The following is a 23,888-nucleotide window of genomic DNA, read 5'->3' as shown; positions in this document are numbered from 1 at the left end:
GGCACAAGAGAAAAAAAAAGTATACAACAGAACAATAAATCAGGTCCAACTACTTTCCATACTGCCATCATAAAAGCATTGCTTCTTATTAAGATGCCAGTTTATAAGCCAGTAAGGCACTGGACAAGTGTTGGGTACATAAAAGTTATAAAGTACTGTATGTAGAAACCTGCGAGGAACTTTACATACCCTAAAACTTATATGCCTTAATTGTGTAGTAATTACCAAATGAATGAATTAACACTGTTATAATGTAGTAGTTTATAGTGTGGACAAATCATTAACACTAAAAGGAAATGACCACACATTAGGTGACTTTTTAGGAACGTGACATTTAGCGAAGATTTCATGCACAGTACGGCGATGAGACTCTTAAAGAAGGCAGTACATACGTGAATGAGGATCCTAGCTGTTCCCGTGAACATTCAGCGAGTGGATCGTCTGATCCTTAAAGCATTTTTACGTCTGGGTCATTAAAGGAGTTCCTGGGAGGCCGGTGTTTTAGACATAAAAACGCAGACAAAACTTTCGACCTTGATGGTGTCCAAGCGCTAGTGAAACACTGGGATAAGTGCATTAGTGTTGCAGGGGATTATATAGAGAAATAAAGTGTGTTTCTGTTATTCCGTCAATCAACTTGACTTGACCTCACAGCTTACCACTTATTATTATGTTACATCAGCTTCTACAAGCTAGCTAGTAATTCATTTGTCCACCCAGTTTTACACGTGCACGCCTTTTAATTATCATCTCTTGGAAGCCAGACTGAAAGGTTTTGATCTCTAGAAAGTCTGGTACTTTTTCATTAAATACTTTTTAGGTAAATAATAATATCCAGTTTTAACTGATAATGCAAAAGCCAAATAATTCAGACTGTGGAGTCTCCTTTACTAATCATTAAACATTCGAAACTTATCTCGGCTGTTTGGTATGATAGCACCTGGCACAATTTGTTGGTTCCGTCAAAAGTTTGTTCATGGATCACATTGGGCTCCGAGTTCAGTTCAGTAGCTTGTAAAAGAACTCCTATGAGAAGTATCTGAACATCATTTTTAAAAGAAGGTACAGTAAAACAGGTTGTTTGCAAAATGTCTCTACGTTTCTAAAGGAACAACATGACCTTGCAAACACTTATTTTCTAAGAAATCTGGTGAAAATGTGATATTTTCATTTATGAATATGCCATGCTGGCATAAAAATGTTATGTGCCATTTTGGATTCCATTCTAAAAGCTAGTGGGTTTGATTCTTTAGAGGTGGTTTTCACACTGTTGCCTTGCACCTCCAGGTTTCAGGTTCGATTCCCATCTTGGGGACCATGTACAGTACATGGAGTGTGCATACTCTCCCCGTGCTTGGTGGGTTTCCTCTTGGTACTTTGGTTTCCTTCCCCACAGTCCAATGACATGTAGATTAGGCTCATTGTTGTTCGTCTTTGGGCTGCTCCTAACTGTGAGGGATTGGCACCCTGTCCAGGGTGTACCCCATGCCCTAAGTCTCCTGTTATAGGCTTCAGGCCCCCCACGACCTTGCACACAGGATGAAGCCATATATATATATAGATGATGAGTAAGTGGAACAATTTTATTAGTTTCATTCCAATTTTCTGCCTGTAAATCTATCAAGATTTGTAGATCTGTCATGCTTCATATTTCAAGTTTTAGCATTGCTCACAATTTCTGTTGGCGCTTTGGGGAAAAAAAACGGGATTAGTTTAGTTTGGTTATTTGTTAGCTGTATGACGTCTGAGTCAACTTGCTAGCTTGATATTGCAGTTCCATGGAGGAGAAAAACAAAACGCAAAATCTGGTTTACGATACTGTTAAATCGATTATGAAGAAAAATATCTTTGCTGTCCTGCTAGCCATTTTTCATGATGTGTAAGCAAAAAGAATGAAAGATTTGTTCTTGGATTGTTGCAGAGGGCGTGTTTTGGGGCCGCTTTAAAGTATATCAAGGCTTTATCAGCCAAATGGATAGGGACTAGAAACCCTGGAACAGAGTTCAAGCGCCAGGTTTGGCCCACAGTGGAAAAGGGGCTATTGACTCCAGGCTCATTTCCAAATTGAGATCTATTGGAACAGCACTTTGTCCATTCTTTTCCACCTCAAAACAGGCACACTTTGAGCAAATGGTCCCCGTCTCTTTTAAGCAACCACAATGGGCAGTCATTAGACTCTTTTTTTTTTGCAAGCTAAGAGAGGCTTTTAGAGACCTTGTTAGCGATTAAAGGTGCCTAATACACAGCCGGGGTTTGTTCGGCGTGTTTGGCGCGTGCTTGTGGCATGGGGAGAAAATAGGAGCTCAGGATAAAAGTCGGAAATATGTTGAATGGAAAGAAGGATGGAACTGCAGGGGAGGATGACTAGGTTGTTCTTTTTTATTTATTTTTTTTACTTTTTTTGACCTTAACTTTTACATTCTGTTCCGTAGCTTTAATTTAATTTAACATGGACGATTGCTACAAAGCAGCTTCCCAAAAATTAAGACCTTTAATGTGCAAGCCAGAGGCAACAGCGGCAGAGAAACCTCAAGAGGAAGGGCTGAGATTTTGACATAAACTCCATTTACGTCAGCCGTTTGAAGCAGCGGAGTGAAGCGAGCCGCATGCGGAGAAAACTTAGTAAAGAAGTACGATTTGTTTGGTGTGATGTCATTTTCCTGACAGATTCCGACAGTCAAGGAGCCACAAACAGATTTACTAGTCAAAATAAGTTAAGTCAATATTTACTCGAGGGAAATTTGTGTGTGTTCAGAGTCAGATCGCGCACCTGCTTAAGTTGATTTTCTGAGCACACCATTCAGAGTATGCAAACCACCTGAATGTGGTTCGTTCTCTGAGGTTGGCTTATGTTTTTCTTTCTCTCTCTCTTTTTTTTAGTAGTAGCATATAAAATGGGGTTCATCAGTAGGTTGTAGACCATGGTGTTTAAGCACTAGCGCATGCTTTTAAAGGTTATGCATCAGAGGACGGAAGCAACATTATTTTTGTCTTTCTTTTCCATAACATAAAAAAGCAAGAAACAATTTGTAATAGCATTGCGGTCTAATTACCAGTGTGAGCGACTTTGGCGTTAGTTCCGTTTCAGGTCATCTTCACTGCTAGAGTGAGTCTTTATTGAGTCGTGGCGAAAAAGCTATTTAGATTTAACTTACTTTAGACATACTTTTCAAATGAAAACATCACTGCAGTAAAATCCTGCCATTCCGAAGGCGATCGCTGCAACCTACTTGACCCTTGACTTGAAAATGTGTGTGTGTGTGTGTGCTTTTCACTTTGCTTAGAAAGATCAGCATTGGTCACTATCTGCTGAACTTATTTGGCTCCCAAGATGTGTGTGTGCGTGTGTGTGGGACCTTCACGCTTACATAACACGTTCCTCCTCCTTCATTATCTCCTCTCATTATGTGCTTCAGTTCCGTCTGGCGAGCTGCGGGAATGTGTGTGGTGCATGGACAAAAAAAAAAAAAAAAAGTAAAGTGGGATATTTACCTGCTCCGAAGAGATGCTGGCATGCCCTGTGCTGGCCCGGCCAATTACTCTAAAGAGGCAGCAGCGGGCATCTTAGCAGCAGGCATTTCAGCTTCTGCTTTAATAAGACACCTGCTGGAGGGGCCAAAAGACCTGCAGGTTCCATCATCCTCTCCTCCCACAATCCTTACACGCTCGCTGTCAAAACTCGCCTCACCCAATTCCGTCGTTAAAGTTATTTATGAACTGGATGGAGCTTGTTATTGTGCAGCAGAACGGAGGATTGGCCGTCACTCTACTATTAATAATGTGCATGGGTAATGATGATACTATAGTTAGACGCTGTGTTGCTGCAAAAGCGAGGGGGAACAAAAAAAAAATACTTGGGAGATTTTGTCATATGTGTAATGGCTTCTTGCTTTAGTTTATTGTACTGTTCTTTGTGGGCTCTCTGGATGCTCCGGTGTTTAGGATACAAGTCAGATCCAGAGCAAATGTAAACCTTTTTTTTTTTTTTTTTTTGGTTGACTAAATGATATCCTTGAAGCTGGAATGTGAACTAGCACGAGCAAATGATTAACAATTCCACCCAAAATAAAGCATACAGTACATCTAGCTGAGACAAGACAGCCTGACATCAATCAACCCAGAACAGGTTGTTGATCGTAGTCGGTCATGTGCTACACAGTTAAACGACATCACACAGCAAGAGTCATAAACTTTATGCAACATTTTTTTTTTTTTTTTAGTAAAAATGTTATTCTTAATCAGGCACAAACTCATCCCAGGCAACACAACCTTTGCGTCACTTCCCAGCACAAATTTTTTAGCTGTTTTTGATGGTTTTGATAAAACGACGTCTTATCAACATTGACTACATGACGAAGGGACAACGTTAACACAATGTTGAAAGAATGACTTTGCAAGAATGGCCTGAGAGTGTCTACCCGCCCCAGGGTCATAGTGTTCATTCATTCATCTATACCACTTATCCTTAAGACTTACGGGCAATTTTGGAATCCCAATGAAACTAACCTGCATGTCTTTAGACTGTGGGAGGAAACCAGAGTACCCAGAGGAAACCCAACAAGCACGGGGAAAACATGCAAACTCCACACACACACACACACAGAGACAGACCCGAGAGGGGAATTGAACCCCCGACCATGGAGGTGTGAGGCCACAGCGCTAATCACTATGCCAATAACAACAATCTCCAAAATATAAACAACAGACAACAGCTATTTCCTAAAATTTTAACATGGAAAGCATGCAAAAGACAAACGCTTTGTCACAGCGTTTGCGATATTTCAAAGGGATTTGACCAAATACAGTCCGACAGAAGTTGTTTATTTATTACATAAATGTAATGGATGGCTCATCGTTAAGAAAACAATAATAAGTTTACCGATGTATTTTAATGTGTAACTATGGCGGGCCGTCCAGGATGCTGACAGGAGTGCTGGGTTTGTCTAGTCATAATCATACTTGTAATACTTTGAATAAATCTCTCTGTCGAGAAGCTTAGGCATGTTTGGATGTGTAAACAATACCAGGTGCGAATGTGTATGCTGTAGGGTGGATATAAAAGTGCGTATGTGTGTGTATGTATGTGTGTGTGTGTGTGTGTGTGTCAGTGTTCATGTCGCATCTCTCCCAAGCGCTTCATCGCAGCTCAGAGCCCGGAGCTAATTAGGATGTGGTGATTGATTAGGCTGCAGTAATTAGCTTTTGTTATGCAGATGAAACTCCCATCGGGTTGAAATTGATTAGCCGACGCTCGTCTCCAGAGACAGCGTTCTCGAAATCGAGTGCCACAGGTTTCCTTCACTGTTTTAAAGCCTACTTTACCTCAGAGTTCTTTATCAAACACCGTTTTAAAGCATAGTGGCAGGATGGCTAGCTTAAGGTATCGACAGCTACGCTAACGGGAGTTTTCTTTAGCAAGAGGCTTAGCTTGGACACACATCAGTTCTTTCTGTTTTCTGTTTCTACAATATGTGAAAGGGTTACGAAACTTTACCTTAGAAATGTTGGCTAAGTTTATGCTAGGTGTCTTATTAGCATGTTTACTACAGTAGCTTGCCGTGCTTATTATTAGAGTTATCCGATTGTTTTTTAACATATAATTACTCAGAATTGATTTTATAAACTAAAATTTAAACTAAGTTTATTAACTTAGTTTGGACACACTTTAATTCTTTCTAAATGTATAATTTAATATGTAAAAGGTTTCTTTATCTCGGAAATGTTGGCTAAGTTTAGATGTCTTAGTAGCTCGTCATGCTGATTACTTTTTTTTAACCTATAGTTACTCTAATTTGATTTATAAAGATAGTAACATATGACTTTTTTTCCTTTAAAAAATAATATTTATAATTTTATTATAAATAATAAAAACCCTGAATCTTATAAAAGGCTGATAGAAGCTACTGTATAAATCATGATTGAATACAGTGTGTACACTGAGGTTCGTACGTACTGTAGTTCTATAAGACAAAGTTAATGCAGGGTTTTTTATCTTATTTATTTCTTCTTCTTCTTTCTGAGGGAAACATTTTTATAACTGTAGTATATACTTTGTATTGTGCCACTTTGTGTTGGTCTATCACATAAAATCCCAATAGAATATATTTTTGTGTTTGTAACATGACAAAATCTCCAAAATACTTTTGCAAAAGTTAAGGGGGTGTAAATACTTTTGCAAGGCGCTGTATTCCATGATTTTAGTGCCACTAAGCCGTTGTTGCTAGACGCTCATTTACAACTCAAATAATTTGTTAACACCTGCCACAGACAACAATTTTTTAAAAATCTTTTTCTTTCTTTCTTTTTTCAACGTTGTTTTTCCTGATAGTGCCTCTACATTTTGTACTTAAATGGGTAAAAGCAACAGGGTTGACTTGTTAGCAAAGAATACATACATTAAAATAAGGATGACTAGCGTTCGTTCTACCAGCTCAAGGACATTCTAACGATTAGCTTCTTTGTTGTTATTAATAATTTACTTTCAATCTACGATACAGAAAACGTCCGGCTTGCATTTTCGGAGCGACCTGATCAGTCATTATCCTGAAAAAAGATAAGAAAAAAGAACAAGACCGTTTACTTTTCTTTTTCCCATAATCCTTAGGAAATTTAGATGACACAACTTCCGGTTAAATACGTGGTGTGTGGAGTATTTTAAGTTAAGCGACACTAAAGTGCCTATTTTTCTTAACCAGTCATGTTTTTTTTTAAGCATGAGATGTTATATTTAAAATTATAGCAAGCTGAAACAAGCAAAACTATAATATAATTATATTATATATTTATAAAATCTTTGTTTATATACTTCGTCATCTTTTGACGCATCAGATCCCTACTAATGAAAATCAGAGGATTTTCAATTTTTCCTAAATTCCCTGTGTAGCAGTGGAGGAAAGGTGAAAGGGAAGAGGAGAGGAGAGGAGAGGAGAGGAGAGAGCACTACCCTATTGGCCCCTGCAGGATTCTTCCGTTTGACTGACGCCGGCCATTAACCGGAGCAGGACGCGTTCATCCCTGAGCTAATGCTAATGCGCACCCCTCCGTTCCCTAATGCAGTGCAAGCCATGCACTTCTTCAGACTGTCTCTCGCCTAATGTAATTACAGACATGCCCGCGTGCTCAGGCTGTTTATTCCCAATAAGAGCCTTGGAAGGTGCTTCTGTTTAGACCTGCAGAATCATCTTTAGGCCATGAGCCAGACAGCATGAGTTAGTAAAATGTATAAAATATGCACGAGGCTCAAATATTCTTTAAACGGTGCTGAAAAGCGTGCTGAACTGAAACGAACCCGGCAGCTTTCTTCCCGAAGTGTGTATTTCCTCTCATTAGATTTTATTGCATTTATAGTGCATCAAACAATGGATGTCGTTTCAGTGGGTTTTTTTAATTTTTTTTCCTTTTTTATTGTGCCACATAACACAGGTCTTTATGATTCGGTACAAAGCAGCTCTTAGGTACAATTCTACAGTTACAGACTAGTTTACACAGACATTAATATTCTACTAATGATGGAAATAACAGCCTAATCTGAATAAAAATGCACCAAGTAATCAGAACACCTCAATCAGAACAGTCTGACCCGGTGAAAGGGGTTAATCTATTTATGGAAAAAAACATCATCCATGTAAACTTATCTGATCGGAACAGCATCAGTGGAATGATTTCAAACAGATTAAAGTAACATCAGCTACATGGACAATATAATACTGCTATCTGATTGAAACCATTCCGGCTGGAGATTCCGACGTAACATTTTACATGGACGTTAATTCGATCAGATGTGTTTGCATTCTTCCAAGCGATTAATCAGTTTTTTGTTTTTTTTTGACGTGCACAAAGCGATTCTGTCTGCTGTGAAGAAGCACTGTGAACAAGTATTTTTTAATGTTTCATGATTGATGTTAAGGTCAAACATGAAACATTAAAAAACCGTGGTGTATAAAACTACAGTGGTGTAGTGGATAGCGCTGTGGCCTCGCACCTCCAGGGTCTGGGTTCGATTCCTGCCTTGGGTTTGTGTGTGTGTTGTTTGCATGTTTTCCCTGTGGTTGGTGGGTTTTCATCAGGTACTTGGGTTTAATGCCACAGTCCAAAGACTAATCTGCAAAGATGCAGATTAGGCTAATTGGTGTTCAAAATTCCTTTGTAGTGTGTGTGCCCGGTAACTGATCAGCACCCCGTCCAGGGTGTACCTTGCCTTGTGCCCAAAGTCTCCTGGGATAGGCTTCAGGTCCAGGCAGGCATGTACAGGATAAACGGTATAGAAGATGAATGAATGAATGACGTTTGTTGTGAAAATTCATTCTCATCTATGATCGGTTAGATGCTTTTCTACATATACTGTACAATGAGGAGCTGATCAGTGCCTCTTCCTCAGCCAGAGATACAGTGCAGGAAAGTAATTTCCCTTTAGGAAATTCACAAAGTCACCTGAGGATATGAACAATGAGATCAAGTGGCTAATATTTACCTAGTGAACAGATTATCGAGGGTTTGCACCCTTACCTTTGTCATTCCGATCGGGCTGGATCGGGTCAGACTGTCCCGAATGAGATGATTGAAATATTAAGGTCCACGTAAGCGCACTTAATGTCCATGGAAATGCAGCTAATAATCTGATTATACACTGAAGCAAAGACGACACTCAGAAATAGCGTGTTTTTTTGGGAAGTGCAGATCCTTCGGTTTTCCGGGTGGGAGTCGGAGATTTAACTCCGGCCTCAGGAGCAAACATACATATATATATATATATATATATATATACACAGGTATATACTCGCATATATGTGTTTGACTCAGTGTGTTCGCGGGTATTACATTGAGTAGAAGTGTGTGTATGTGCATGTTTGAGTGGACAAGAAATGTTTTAGTCCTCATTCTGTTAGAACAATGATTCTCATTCCTTCATCCATTTCTTCCTCCCACCTCCATCCTCGTATTCCCTCGCTTACCATACCACACCCACACACTGCGCATTATACACACATTATAGGTCATGTGTACTTCTCTTCGCAAGCGCTGTAGTGCCTAAGTGCAGCTCAGGGACGAGCCACAGCCGTAGTGTACAGTAAGTATGTAGCGCCACCACGTGGCCGATACAGGAAGGCAGTTTAGTCAATCGTGTGTAATGAAAATTCCCCAAAAAGAAAAACGTAGAACTTGTTACAGGAAAAAGGCTGGGTTTTTTTCCCCCGGAAAGAGGACGAGAACGTAGAGCGGAGAGACGGAGAGAGCGTTCTCAATCATCTGTGCTGTCATTAGCAGATTAACGATCAGCAGGCTGTCTGTGCTCGGGGTACTGGTGTATATCAGAGCTGCTCTCATCATACGGGTTTTGATAAGAGTCATCAGTCAAAGTTCTGTGTCTCTGTGTGTGTGTGTGTGAGAGAGAGAGAGAGAGAGAGAAGAAGAGAGAGAGGCATTAACCAGCCTCTCCTTGTCGCCGTTGGGTCGAGCTCAGAGAACATTAACTGCAGCACGCTTTATCTGCCCCAATCTATCATGTTCTACAAATCTTTGATCACAGCATTGTGTGTAAGTGTTGTAAGTGTGTGTGTGTGTGTGAGAGAGAGAGCGAGAGAGAGAGAGAGACTGTGATTGCCTTTAACATCTTGATGAGGAGCAACAAGGTCCCTGCAAGGACAGCAATATATTTGTACTTGTGGGGACATTTTATTTCAGGTCCTCTGAGTTTCTTTAAATAAAAATACTGCAGGTTCTGTTCTTTCTTACTGTCCTTCTTTTTTGTGTCTCTTGATATATATCGTCATTTCTTTATGAATTTCTTACTTACTTGCAAAATTTCTTTCTTTATATAATCCCCCTTCTTTATCCATCTATCTATTAATATATCTTTATTTATTTATTTCTCTTACATTCTTTCTTTCTTTCTCTTTCAGTCTTGCTCGTTCTATCTTGCAAGCTTTCGTTGTTTCAGTCTCTTTTGTCCTTGCTTTTTCTTCTTGCCAGACTAGGATCTTTTACTGTATGCCCAGGGGTACCAAAGGCCAGTCCATCCAGTCCGATCCCACCACGATAGAAAGGCACCAGAACACCCAATGCATAACAGCCTGCTGCACACGGAGCTCAGTAGGCAAAGAGCCCCCAGTCCGATCGAGCACTCATGGGATGCACTGAACCTGCCCCACAACTCACAGCACGGAAAGGATTTGCTGCTAATATCCTGGCGCCACAGCACACCCCTAGAGGTCTTGTGGAGTCACACCCTGAGGGGCCAGAGCCTCCCCCCCCCATGGCAGAAGGGGAACCTTACTGTACACAATACTGGGCATAATTTCTTGTGTTGTAGTGTTGTGGGTGATCAGTGTATATATGTATAGTAAATCTGGAAATGAAAGATGACTGCGACATACCCAGGCGCAAGCCTCAGCAGATTTTATTAATGCATGTGATACAAAAACAAAGAAACAAAAAAGGAATAAAGGAGCTGGGCAGGAATCTGAGGGTGTGTGTAAAACGGGGGGAAGAAGAGATTACTGTGAAAGGTGATTGTGTCGCCTTTATTTTCCTCCGTGGACGAGTGTGTCTATCTTTGGATCTTTGCCGTTTGTCTGTGTGTGTGTGTGTGTGTGTGTGTGTATGTGTGTGTGCCCAGGGAGCTGGAGATACTGTATCCTGTCAGTTTGTCTGTTCATCTCGTACACCCTGAAGCCCACCTCTAATAAAACCTCGAACACCCGAGGCTCTGTGTTATTGCGATTTGTTGTCACAGGACGACACGTCCAGGGACGGTTCAGAGTTCCATCGCTCACAACACTCTAAAAACCTCAATTCTCTAGACTGTTGTCCGTTTTTGAAAGGAGACAGAAGTCGCATATTGTGTTAATTGAAACGGAGGAACAGCCGCTGTTTCTAAGTCGATATTTCTCAAGAGAGGGAGATAAGAATGAAATCAGATTTCCTGAAAGGACTGTTGTTAAACGTTTAGGTCCACATAAATGATTAGTTGTGTACGACAAAAAAAAAAAAGCAGATTAATCTGTCACTGCCATCCTACTTTCAGACCAATCAGATTTTTTTTATTGGGTAAAAGTGTATAGAAGATATTACAGTATGATTAAACCTTATGAAATTGTTTGTGTGAATGAGCTGCACAAATGAACATTTGTATCAGCACTAGCATCACATTGTTACTAAAAAACAATTACATCTGAACTAATTTGGAAATAAATATCCGTTCCGCACTGTGTTGGAGCTCTTCTGCACCACACTGCCAGATGGAGCTGTTTCCATGGTTAATTTAATAATGCGAGATGGCAGAAGAGCCCAGGCTTTGTAGCACTCATTAGTGTGCGTGTTTATTTTGCTTGTGTGGTGAATAATAGACTGAAAATGGCACAAGGAAGGAACTCGATGCAGGAATCCCAGCCTTTTTATGCTTCCGTCTTGCTGTTTGTAGCTCTTTTAGTTTGCGCATGTAGTTCAGTTCAAACATTAATATACTGTATGAGTCGAAGTCCTTTGGTTGCACAACAGAAAACAGTCTGGAACTATGACATATGCACCTCCCCAATGTTGCTCAGAAACTGCATGCACATAGCAGTTTAAGCCAGTGAGTTTGCTGTAATTTTACGTAAAGTAATTTGAGTAGGAAATGAGTCCAAACAAAACTTGCCCTCATAGTCTCCTAAACTGTGGTTATTTTCATTTTTGATGGTATTATAGTGTGTCGCCTCTTTCCTGCCCTCTAATGGATACGGGTTTTATTGCGCTAGTTATACAAAAGATTTGCAATGGTGCCTCGAGGGTTTCAGGGCCCCCTGAATGCCTAATATTCTGGACCCCCAGCTTTGATGAAATCAGCAAGTTTTAATGCTCATACGAAAGTAAGGGGCGTCTGGGGTCCTTGCAGTCACCCGTACTCCCCAAGTACCCTTGCCTATGGGAACACCCATGTTGCGGCTAATAAAATGTAAAATAAATTTGCTTGTCATGGGCAGGGAAGTGAATAGGGCCACTCACTTTCCAACTCGAGAGCAGGCCCAGTTCTTCTCACTCAGATGGCAAAAAATTGCTGAGTTATTTTTAGGATTTGATCTGACAATATCATGATGATCAGGCTATTTATTAATCGCTGTAACACTTGTTGGAAAAAAAAAATAGTAGGTATCTGGTGCGCTAATGAATGACATTGCTGTTGATGTTTAACTTACTACTTGTGGTATTTCATTCAGAAGTTTTTACTGACCTTATCTTTCCTCCTGCAGGAAGTTCTACTACATCACGCTACTGAGAGACCCCGTGTCACGCTACCTCAGCGAGTGGCGACACGTCCAGCGAGGCGCCACCTGGAAGACATCGCTGCACATGTGTGATGGACGCACGCCGACCCCAGAGGAGCTTCCTCCCTGCTATGAAGGCACAGACTGGTCAGGCTGTACCTTGCAGCAGTTTATGGAGTGCCCGTACAACCTGGCCAACAACCGGCAAGTGCGCATGCTGGCCGATCTCAGCCTGGTGGGCTGCTACAACATGTCCTTCATCCCCGAGAAGAAGCGTGCACAGATTCTGCTGGAGTCCGCCAAGAAAAACCTACGTGACATGGCTTTCTTTGGTTTGACCGAATTTCAGCGCAAGACCCAGTACCTTTTCGAGCGTACCTTTCACCTCAAGTTTATCCGACCGTTTGTGCAGTACAACAGCACGCGTGCAGCCGGTGTTGACCTGGACAATGACACCATCCAGCGCATTGAGGAGCTTAACGAGCTGGACGTGCAGCTCTACGACTATGCACGTGACCTTTTCCAGCAACGTTATATGTATAAGAGGCAATTGGAAAGGCGTGAGCAGAGGTTGAAGAACCTTCGACGCTCAACTGGCTCTATAGGTTCTCCCATGTCCCGGGATGACCCAGGTGACTCAGAATCTTCACGGTTGTCTACGGAAGACTACATGAACCATATTATTAATCGCTGGTAGCACGATTGGAGGAAACTGAGGTGTGGAATTTGGAGACATGAGAAAGGTGGTGCCTACCTCTGTGTCGGTAACTGGAGTTCTCATAGTTCCTAGATTGTGAGCTACTGAACCTTACCGGGAAGACTTGGCATCCAGTATGCTCTTTGTGCTTTGATCATGCCTAGAATGATGTAAGGCTAAAAACCTTCATGACTTAAAGCACTCAGCCCACCTCAGAATTAAAAAAATAATTTTCTGGGCTAAATAACTCATTAATGCTAAAGACTACAAGAATTCTGCGCAAGGAATACCTTAAAAGAATGATCAAGTGAACACTGTAAAGTTATTTGCCTAAATGTCTGCTGCCATTTTAGCCATGGTTTTAAAACAAAGATGTTCCATCATTCCATAATAGTTTGGATGTTTTCTTTTCTTTTCAGGGTAATTATGTTCCCACCTCGTACAAGAGGTGTTTTTAAAGCACTGAGACCAACTATGCTGCCTAAAGTCTATTGTATGCAATTTTTGAGCTTTGCTTTTAGTCATCATTCAAAAAAAAAAATGCTGAGAAGGATTGTTTAATTTTATTCTGTCGTTATGTTCGTTTTTATGATCAGATATGTGTTCACCATAGCCATTATTTAAACCTACAGTATACTGTTGTACGGAGTTAAGTTAACTAAAGGAGAAAGCTAAGTCTGCACTCCCAGGTTGGTTGTCAAATACCTTATATGACCTTACAGTATATCAATCAGGGGGAAAAAAGTGGGTTTACCTAGCACAGGTTCACACTGGACACAGCTTGCCATCACCCACCAGCTGGAAGTCATGCTTTTTCAATAAAAGTTGGTAATTCAAGATAGCAACAAGATGCAAAGTGACCTTTTGCGACTTTGAGTGGGCAGGCCAGGACAAGCAATACAAGAAAAAGGATTAAAAAAGATACCAAGGTAGAAAGCAAAGCATTTTGATGACTACCAATGGGAGCAAGAGATCAGGGTATACTTGCCCCACAGTTATCCAAGTTTTTGGTGCCTGGTTGCAGTTTCCAAACCGATCATTGGCTCTCACTTTCCTGAGATTTATAAGTGTTATCAATTCAAATAGAATTTGTATAGACAATAGACACTGTCACGATGCAGCTTCACAGAAATCCAGATGCAGCGCTAGACTCATAGACCAGGCAAGCCACAAGCAAAACTGACAAGGAAAAATTATCCTGAAAACTCATGTGTAAGAAACCTTCAAAGGAGCAAGGGCCTTGATTTTCTTCTAAGTGACACTGGGTAGTGTGATTTTATTTAAAATTATTGCATCATACAAGTAAAGAACAGTTTGGTCCTCGTACTAACAGTACTAAGGCTACATTCACATTACAAGCCACAGTGTACAATAATTTTTTTTTGGGTCAGGTCATATTTACAGATCATGACGGTTCACGCTTATTATTACGAGTGACTTCATCATCTGAAACGGCACGCATAAGCACATCGATATTTCTTTGCTCTGCCATGTGGGTTGAAACACGTCATGAGTTTCCGTGACCGCTAGTTCTTTTAAAACAATGGATATGATTTTATCAAAAATATGCTTGGGGTTTTGCTTTGGAGGATAGCAAGGAGTCAGTCAGCTGAATTTGTTAAGGTCCAAAGTAAGGAAGAAAGCCTTTAGCCTTTAGTTATTCAGCATCTATTGCTAGCACTGCTATGAAACCTGCGCTAAGTGATGATGTCAGCAAGTGCCTCGCATATGCGCAGAGGCAAAGAGTCGCATGAATTCTGATCAGATCAATCAGACAGCCCTAAAGAAACTGAATTTGCATTACTTCAGGCTTGTAATGTGAATGTAGCATAAGTGTTATGAAACGATGTTGAGATGAGCACAAGACAGCCTTTTAAAACTATTACAGCAGCAGATTAGCAGCAGTGATAAGCTCCAAATTCTTTATTAATCGTCTTTAAATTGGTGGTTTTGCATACGTTCTGTAACTACTTATGAAGTTTCTATAGTTATAGCGCACACTAGCCAGGCAGTAGCAGGGAAAGCGTAGCAAACGTCAGTAACTCAGGATGTGAACGTCTATTAACGACCAACACAGACAGTCTGAATGCAGGGTTAAAGGATACTGCTGAATATCTTCACGGAAGACATCTTTCTTTAAAAGGGAATCTACTGTATTCTTTATTTGATTTTTCAACCTGTGATAGGTCCTGCGTGTCAGGATGGAAAGAGCACGCCTCATCTTAGGCTTTACGGCAGTATTACGGACTGTCGCGGAAAAAAAAAATGCTTCGAAACACAAGTAAAAAAAGCAGACACGGCCTTTCTAAATGTCATCATCGCTCTTCGTTCTTCTCGACTACTCATTTTTTGTATGTGAAAGAGTACGAATGTGTCTAATATTTATACATTCTATATAGTGTGAATGTCCACACCCTGGGTTTTCTTTTGTGTGTGAGTGTGCGTACTGTATATCATGATGTCTTGCCAAGGTCGGCAGGGCCTGAAGCTAACGTCAGTATCACAAGCCTCCGCTAACTGCTCTCATTCTATCAACTACTGCACTTGACAACTGAATCCGACCAAGCCTGAGGAATGAAGCGGTGACTTTTGGGAATGTGAGCTGGCCCACTGGAAATCTAGTCGTCTCCAGGCTAGCAAAAGAAACAATTATCTGTCTGTTCATTCCGCCTGACTACAAAAAAAAAGAAACTACTGTTTTGGTGAGCGCAAATGCATATTTAACCAAATGCAAAATAGTTTATACTACAAAAGACGCTTTCGAGGTGAAGTGTTCTCAAAGTTGCCTTTTCTCTAAAGTCGTTCTGTTGATTAACATATTCTGATTGATTGATTTCCCTTTTTTTCAAAATCTGGCAACACATAGTGGGCAATCTGGCGGGCAATCACTGTCCCTATATTAATGTTCCACATGACTAATTACAAACTTTCTCATGAACCTACAACGTCCCCTACTACGACCCTGAATGTTGTCTCCAGCTTGTTTATCCATCACATTCCAATTGCTCCAATGTTCTTTTTTCTTGTTTTTTTATGTTCTTAGCATTGCACAAATGTATCACTGAAAGCCACAAATAAAAGAAATTTCGTTTTTATATATAAATGTGTTGTTGTTGTCTGCTTGCTGTAATGTTTCTTACAAAATGTATACACAATTCTGAGTACACAGAGTGAAGATACCTCTTGGAACACAAAGAAAACCCGGGTATATACAAAATTCAGTTTTTAAGGGCTAATTTAATTTATTAAGGGGAAAAGATTGTGGTATAGTGGTTAGATTCCCTTCTCTGTGTGCATGGAGTTTGCATGTTTTTCCTGTGCTTGATGGGTTTCCTCCAGGTACTCCGGTTTCCTCCCACAGTCCAAAAACCTGCAGATTGAGCCAATTAGCATTATTAGGGTGTGAGTGTGTGTATGTGTGCATCCCTGTGATGAATCGGCACCCTGTCCAGGGTGTACCCCGCTCCAGGATAGGCTCCAGGCCCCCTGCGACCCTGTATACAGGATAAAGCAGTACAGCCGATGGGTGAGTGAGTGAGAAAAAGAAAAAGATTGTCCAACACCTACCTGGACCTATGAGAAAAAGAAGTTAAACCGTAAACCTAATAACTATAATCAAACAGTTGCAATAATGGCCAATGAGTCTTACACATCGCTGTGGAGGAATTTTGGCCCACTCTTTTTGCAGAATTGTTTTAATTCATCCGCATTGGAAGGTTTTCTAGCCTCTTTAAGATCATTGTCCTGCTGCCTAACCCGAGTGCACTTGAGCTCGAGGTTACAAACACATTTTCCTTTAGGGTTTTTAAGTACATTGCAGAATTCATGGCTCAAGCAGTTATGTAAGTCAGTTATTTAATCCATCATAATACCACCACCATGTTTAAATAGTGTTCTTTATATGAAACGCAGTCTTAGGTTTACGCCAGATGCAACAGGACGTGTACCCTCCGAATAGTTAAACTTTTGTCTCATTAGTCCACAGAATATTTGCCAAAAAGTAACAAATATGTAAGAAAAAAAAAAAAATCAGGAAGGGACAAATACTTTTTCACACTGTCTGATAAAAATGTGGGGAAAAGAAAAAAAAAACATCTAACTATCAGTTTTTCTCTGATGAGCAAGCCAGGGGTCGATGGTGGAAAAGAAAAAACCTCCCCGACATGACAATAGGAAGAAACCTTGATTCACAAGAAAACTCGTACCCAATTGAGTGATAACGAATATCCTATTATCCTGACTTATCCTGAGTAGTTTCATGGTGGATCTGAAGCCTATTCCAGGAACACTGGATGCAAGGCGGGAATACATCCTAGATGGCACACAATAATGAGCAATCAATACAATCAGTTGTTGGAGGATTTGTTGGTGGACAGCTAGCAACCAGAGAGGATGGAAGCTAACAAACGTTACCTAACGGCATCTTTTCAATGCTCCTCTGCCACTCTGGCAGTGTCACCGAGTGACAAAACAGCAGAGAAACATGCTATCCTCCCCCTTGCACATACCTGAGCTCACATACTGTACACCCATGATTAGCGAGCGTCAGTAAGGGAGCTAAAGGATGGCATTGTTTCTGCCCAAAGGAGACGGTCAGTTTAGCTCCTTTGTCTCCCAGACAAGGTTGTACTGCTGCTGCACCACCCAGGGGCCCAGGACCTTGCAAGTTGAAGTCAATATTATTGGATCTATCAAAAAAGAAAAAGGAAAATAAACCCTTATATTTATGATACCGATTGAGAGTCGTTGTACATAACTGCACAAGCAAAAAATCCAGAACCAGAATGATTTAATGAGTTTTTACACAAAACTTCATTGAGGTCTTTTGTACTCATTAGGCTTTCAGTCTCCTGGAACACGTACAAAGTACAACCAAACTCATTTGTCCCATTTAGAGTAACCAGGAATTGCAGTTTGGCAGGTCACTTACATTACCAAAGACCTTCTCAAGCACACACACACACACACACACACAGAGACATATCTTCCACCAGCAGAATCTGGAACCACGCCACAAAAGCGGCTGACTCAGACAAGTGCACTCTCCTCGGTAATTACAAAATGGATCCTTACTTTTTTTTTTTTTTTATCCTGTTGAAGTGGAAGGCCGAAAAAAGTCCAGCATCAGCAGCCGTTGTTGTCTGCAGCAAGCGGCGGAGGGCCATCATTCTAATTCCTCCCTGGACAACAGCCACAAGCCCGACTCCAGCTTATAACTTTTGAGCTTCGTAACAGAAGTGGCTGAGTGGGCAATAACCAAAAGACAAGGACGAGAAATCTTATCAAAACAATGTAATTGGAAAATTGGTATCTCTTTCAGGAGCGGAATATTTTCCAGTTGATAAAAAGGCGCAGCAAATTACATGGGTAGCGTTGTCACTGGGAATTAATTCGCAAAGTAATTTGGGTTTATGGGAATCGAATAAAATGCATGATGGCTAATTAGGATGAATATTAATCAGTCATTTCTCCCAATTCTTCTTTTTTTTTTTTTGCTATCACACCAGACCATAAAACAATATCGATTGCAAGGAAAGGTAATTAGTTCACATAACGCAGGCATGTTGGTTGGAAAAAAAAAAAACAATGCTGGTACTGTATAGGAAAATAACCAAGAAGCAAAATCATGATTACTTAGTTAACACTGATTATTTCTCTATACTGCTGAATTGTGGGAATACCTTAAACTAACGCATGTGTCCCAGCATGCTAGCTTAGTGGTTAGCACCGTCGACTTGTCCATCCAGGGTCTGGGTTCGATTCCTGCCTCAGGGTATGTGTGCATGGAGTTTGCGTGGACTCCCTGTGCTTATTGGGTTTCTTCTGGGTACTACAGGTTTCCTCCCTCAGTTCAAAGACATGCAGATTAGGCTAACTGCCGTTCCCAAATTGCCTGCAGTGTGTGAGTGTGATAGACTGGGACTCTGCCCAGGGTGTACAGTACCTTGCCTTGTGCCCAAAATCTCCTGGGATAGGCTTCAGGTCCCTGCAGCCCTGTACAGGATAAGCTTTATAAAAGATGAATGAATTGATTAACCTTTGATGTTTGCTTTTTAACAACAAACCAGCCTTCTGCGTTATGATTGGTTACGAGAATCTTACCCACTGCGACCCTGTATACAGAATAAAGAGTTATAGATGATGTGTGAGTAAGTGAGTGAATGCATACCTGATAATTAATTAGATAAATAAATAAATAAATAAATAAACAAAAACCTCAACAAAATAGTGATGCGTGTCTAATCTCTAATATTACTGGTCATGACCGAATCGGTCCACAAATATAGACACAAAGCCCAGCTTCTGAGAATGGGTTCTCCTGAGTATTCGGCTCTATTCTAGACCGCGTTCCTAAAATCCGTTCAGTAATTAACCAACACTGTAAGACGGAAGCGGGAACTGGCCCAGAACTGTCTTCTATTGAATTGAGAACCCAAATTAACTGTAACAGCTAAATCAATCTGAAGACCATTTTAAAGTATTAAGTTACACACCGGACTTACAGAAACTATATTTGATGATGTTTTAGACAATTGGATTAAACCGGGCTATTTAAGGCTAAGCTTTACGCAGAACCGTTCTCACGCATTGTGGTCGAGGAATTAACTCATGATGACGGACATTGATTTTTATTTTTTTCACCTTTTTTATTTTTTTATGTCTAGTGTCTTGGATTTTATAGTTATATTTTAGAAGTTAAATTCAAAAAAATTGGTGAAATTTCCGTAGAGACAGCTAATAACTGTCCAGTATATTATTCTGGCATTCGCCCCTTCGCTCCTTTAGGTTCTGCAATCCATGTGCCAGAACTGCAAAATTGGAACCGTGCCACTATAAAGCGGTACATGCTGTGCTGTCATGCTTGATATACTTTTGTAATTCAATCCTTGAGCACGCAATTTCCGTCCCAGCCATCTTAGCTGCCCCGTACAGGTAGGAGTAATCATCTAACATCGTCTTTTAGGTTCAAGTTGGGGGTTGTAAGATCCGGGATCGATCCTGCCTGCCCAGTTAAGCTTTATATGATGAGTGGTATGATGAGGAAACATTAAACAATAAATTTTTTAACAGGCCTAAGATATAAAAAGGGGGTGTACATAGTTTCTTTTTGTACCATTTGGGGTTTTATGGGTTTACAAGGTACAATAAGTTTCAATTCTCAATATGTAAAAATTGTTCTTGATTTGTTGCCCATTTTCTTATGATCAAACCCACCACGCCAAGAATTAATTGGTACTTCCCGTTTCCATTCCCCATTTCTACTCTTTGAACCCTTAAGCTTGGAGTAAAAAGTCTGGTTTGGTCTGCATGTGCTGCTTTCTGTCTTTTTGCAAGTTCAGCTGCATTATGCCATTACAGGACCTTTGGGAAATCATAAGACATTGTAAGCCCCGGCACCTATAAAGTACAATCAACAGACTCAGCTACTTTCTTTATTGCAACCGCATTGCACCCAAGCCTTATGTTCTTGAGACTGAGGCCTGGAATACTGACAGCTCCCTGTCCTGGTAAAGTAAGTACAAATATTATTGCATGGAGCATTCTTGGTAAGCCAACGCTGGTTTTGAATAACAAGAAATCCTGGCACTTATAATGAGCTCAATAAACCACAGATACATATGCCACTGGCATCGTATTTCACGCCACTGGGAGGTACTTCACCGGAAGAGATGAGCTCCATCCTCATACCACTGTCAGGGGTGATCTATATGAAAAAGAAATTGGTTTATGGTTATGCCCAGGCAGAAACAGTAGACTTCCTGGAATGGTTTTAAGAGCAATATATATATATGAATATATAAAAAATTACCAAATAACGGGAACATGATGACAGAAACCGGAAGCTGCAACAGGTGACGCGTGGCATGCGGCACTTGTTGTTGTGTATAAGGAGTGAGAATCCTCAGGAACACTGTTCTTGGTGTTCTTTTGTTAAACAAGAAAATTCTAGACCTTTTCATTAGCACCGGCTAGTAGAAAATACTGACCGTCCAATGTTTAAACAATGGTTCAAGGTTATTCCCTGCAAGATCTTCAACAATGCTTGGCATTTTTAAGGGCACTCCCACTGGGGTAGAGAAAGGGCATTCAAATGCTTACCAGGATTCTAAGGGTATGCACTGCCAAGTCATTGATCTGTCTAGAGACTAACTCAAATTGTTTTCTGGGCTTTTGGTTGTGCTTATTGGCCATCATCAGGTCTGGGCTTTTTTTATGACTGGCAAGCTGCTTAGACTGAGGGCTTTGGGCCAGATCCGACAATGAGCCAGGATTTAAATCTGCCAGCCAAGTGTGCTGTGTCGTCACTGGCATTGCCACACAGTCAGTTTCTTTGACATGGTCAAAGTCAAATCTGTTATTCGCCTTTCAAGAGATCCAGACTCTTAGGGCGTGAGTGCAAGTACCACAGAGTACTGTTCATGATTTTCATGCTTGGTATTATGAAAATATTATGGACAATCCATCCCAAATATACAAAAAATTTACATTTTTGTGGAATAGTAAGGTCACTCATACAGTGCGTGCTATGTCAAGTGCGTATCATGCTACAAAGCTTGCCATAAGATTCAATTGCCAGTTAGTTTGACTGTATTTTCAGGGCTAGGAATGCAAGTGAGTACCTAATAGGATCACCACCTGTCCTAGTTTTTCCAGGGCTGTCCTCTTTTCTCAAAATAACTGTCCTGGAACATACATCAAATTTACCAGGACATAATTTTTTTTTTTCTTTTTTATACGTCTATATTTCAATACATCTATACTGCATAACTAATCCACAACTTATCCAAAATGTGTAGCTAGTGATAATAAATGCAAAACTGCACTGGTTTACTCATGAGTCAACTTCCCATGTTAACCATTTTTTTTTAGTTGCTAACTTATGACTTCTATTCCACATTGGTCACTTTGGTTAGCTGCTGACAATTTGGCAATGTTAATAATGAAAGTATGCCAATTCAACACTATAAAAACTATTGAAATGGATGGTGTTTTAAGGAAGAGTATAATGGGAGTACTACTGTATACCTGTCAAACAGAGGTGCAGACATTTCGCCTTCTTTAACAATACAAATTTTATGAATCGACTTAAGTCAACCATGGGAGACGTGTATTTGTCCACATGCAGTATATGCCTAGCAAAAACCATGGTGTAGCATGAAGGTAGAGCTTCTTTTCATGTCCATACATCAGCAAAAAAAAGTTTTTCTGTCTAGATTGAAGCCTACTTGATGACAATTCCCACATTGATGGCCATGAAAGATTGAATTAAGGAGGATAAAATAGCTGTAGTTGAATTGACCATGGTATACCACAGTATGTGGCATTTTTATAGCTACTAAAGTAAGCAGGTTAAAATAATAATACTTACAAAAACACACAACTAGACTATAGGCCTAGGTAAGCCTCATATCTCCGAAAATGAGATCTCTGTTCCAATCACTTCCATGCTTAGAGGTGTATAAATTAAGCACCTAGGCATGCAGACTGCTGAGACGCATAGTGCACAGATGTCGCCAACTTTCTGCAGAGTCAATAGATATAGACCTCCAAACTCCATGTGGCCTGCAGATTAGCTCAAGAACAATGCGTGAAGAGCTATATAAGATGGGTTTCAATGGCCAAGCAGCTGCTTCCAAGCCTTACATCACCAAGTGCAATGCGAAGCATCAGATGCAGTGGTGTAAAGTACGCCGCCACTGGACCCAAGAGCAGTGGGGACATGTTTTCTGGAGTGACGAAGGATGCTTTTCTGTCTGGCAATCTGATGGATGAGTCTGGGTTTGGCGGTACTTGTCTGACTGCATTGTGCCAAGTGTAAAGTTCGGTGGAGGTGGATTATGATATGGGGTTGACTTTCAGTCAACGGACTTGGCCTCTTATTTCCAGAGGAAGGAACTTTTAATGCTTCAGAATAGACAAGACCAAGACATTTTGGTCAATTTCAAGCTCCCAACATTAAGGGGAACAGTTTGAGATTGGCCGCTTACTCTTCATTTACATTTAGGCATTTGGCAGACGCTCTTATCCAGAGCGACTTACAAAAAGTGCTTTAATGTTTACATAATTGGATACATACATAATTGGATACTTACTGTTCCAACATAATCCATGTCTTTGTGAGGTCCATAAAGACATGGATGAGTAAGTTTAGCTTGGAAGAACTTGACTGGCCTGCACAGTCCTGACCTTAATGCCAAAAAAAATTATAAACAATATATATATATATATATATATATATATATATATATATATATATATATATATATATATACACGCCTGTAAGGAAAAATAACATAAGAAACTGATTATTTTGCAGTGATCTCTTATTTTTTTCCAGCGCTGTATATATGCTGCCTTTCGCTGAAGTCCCAAAGCCTTAAATAATTGACTCTTTCCAAACTGATACATGTTAATTACTTTGTTTCTTGTTCTTTTTTTTTAATTTCTTTAAATTGTGTTGCCTTATTTTTATAATAGATATTTTAGCATGCCTTACTTTGTCAGACAAGTACTATTTAAATGATTTCTTGATTCAACAGGTCTGGTAGTAATCAGGTCCGGGTGTGAAAAGTGAAATTTAACTCAGCTTTAAAAAAAATTTTTTTTTTTTTTTTTTTTTTAATTTATTCATCATTTAACTAGAAAGACCATTACTTTTTCATATATGATGAGGTGGGTTTTGGACAGTATATATATAAATAAAGACAGATGTGACTACATATTTTATTAGGCCAGTAAACTGTCTGTGAATTAAAAGAATTCTCGTCAGGATAATTATTAAATCGAATTTCTTTCATCAGTTTCAATCACTTTATTAGATATTTGTCATGTTTATCAGCTAAAGTCGTATTTTTGATCCGGCACAACAATGTCTCTCTCTCTGAGTGAAGGACCCCACAAAACAGAGGCTCGATCCCAAACTGCTTTACTAGTACACTATGTAGGGC

The 23,888-nt window shown here is 40.2% G+C and overlaps 1 protein-coding gene across 1 annotated transcript in view; it reads left to right on the top strand.

The window, feature by feature from the left end:
- hs6st1a (heparan sulfate 6-O-sulfotransferase 1a) overlaps positions 1-15,630 on the top strand; it is a 116,309-nt gene extending 100,679 nt beyond the window's left edge. Inside the window, exon 2 of the mRNA XM_053501386.1 lies at positions 12,228-15,630. Within this exon, the coding sequence (XP_053357361.1) occupies positions 12,228-12,939 (712 nt within the window). The 3' untranslated portion in view covers positions 12,940-15,630. The remainder of the gene's footprint in view (positions 1-12,227) is intronic.
- Positions 15,631-23,888: the final 8,258 nt, after the last annotated feature.

The sequence above is a fragment of the Clarias gariepinus genome, chromosome 1 (genome assembly GCF_024256425.1).
Source record: "Clarias gariepinus isolate MV-2021 ecotype Netherlands chromosome 1, CGAR_prim_01v2, whole genome shotgun sequence".
NCBI classification, from domain to species: domain Eukaryota; kingdom Metazoa; phylum Chordata; class Actinopteri; order Siluriformes; family Clariidae; genus Clarias; species Clarias gariepinus.
The sequence above is the reverse complement of the archived record's forward strand: the minus strand, read 5'-3'. Positions and strand labels throughout refer to the sequence as shown.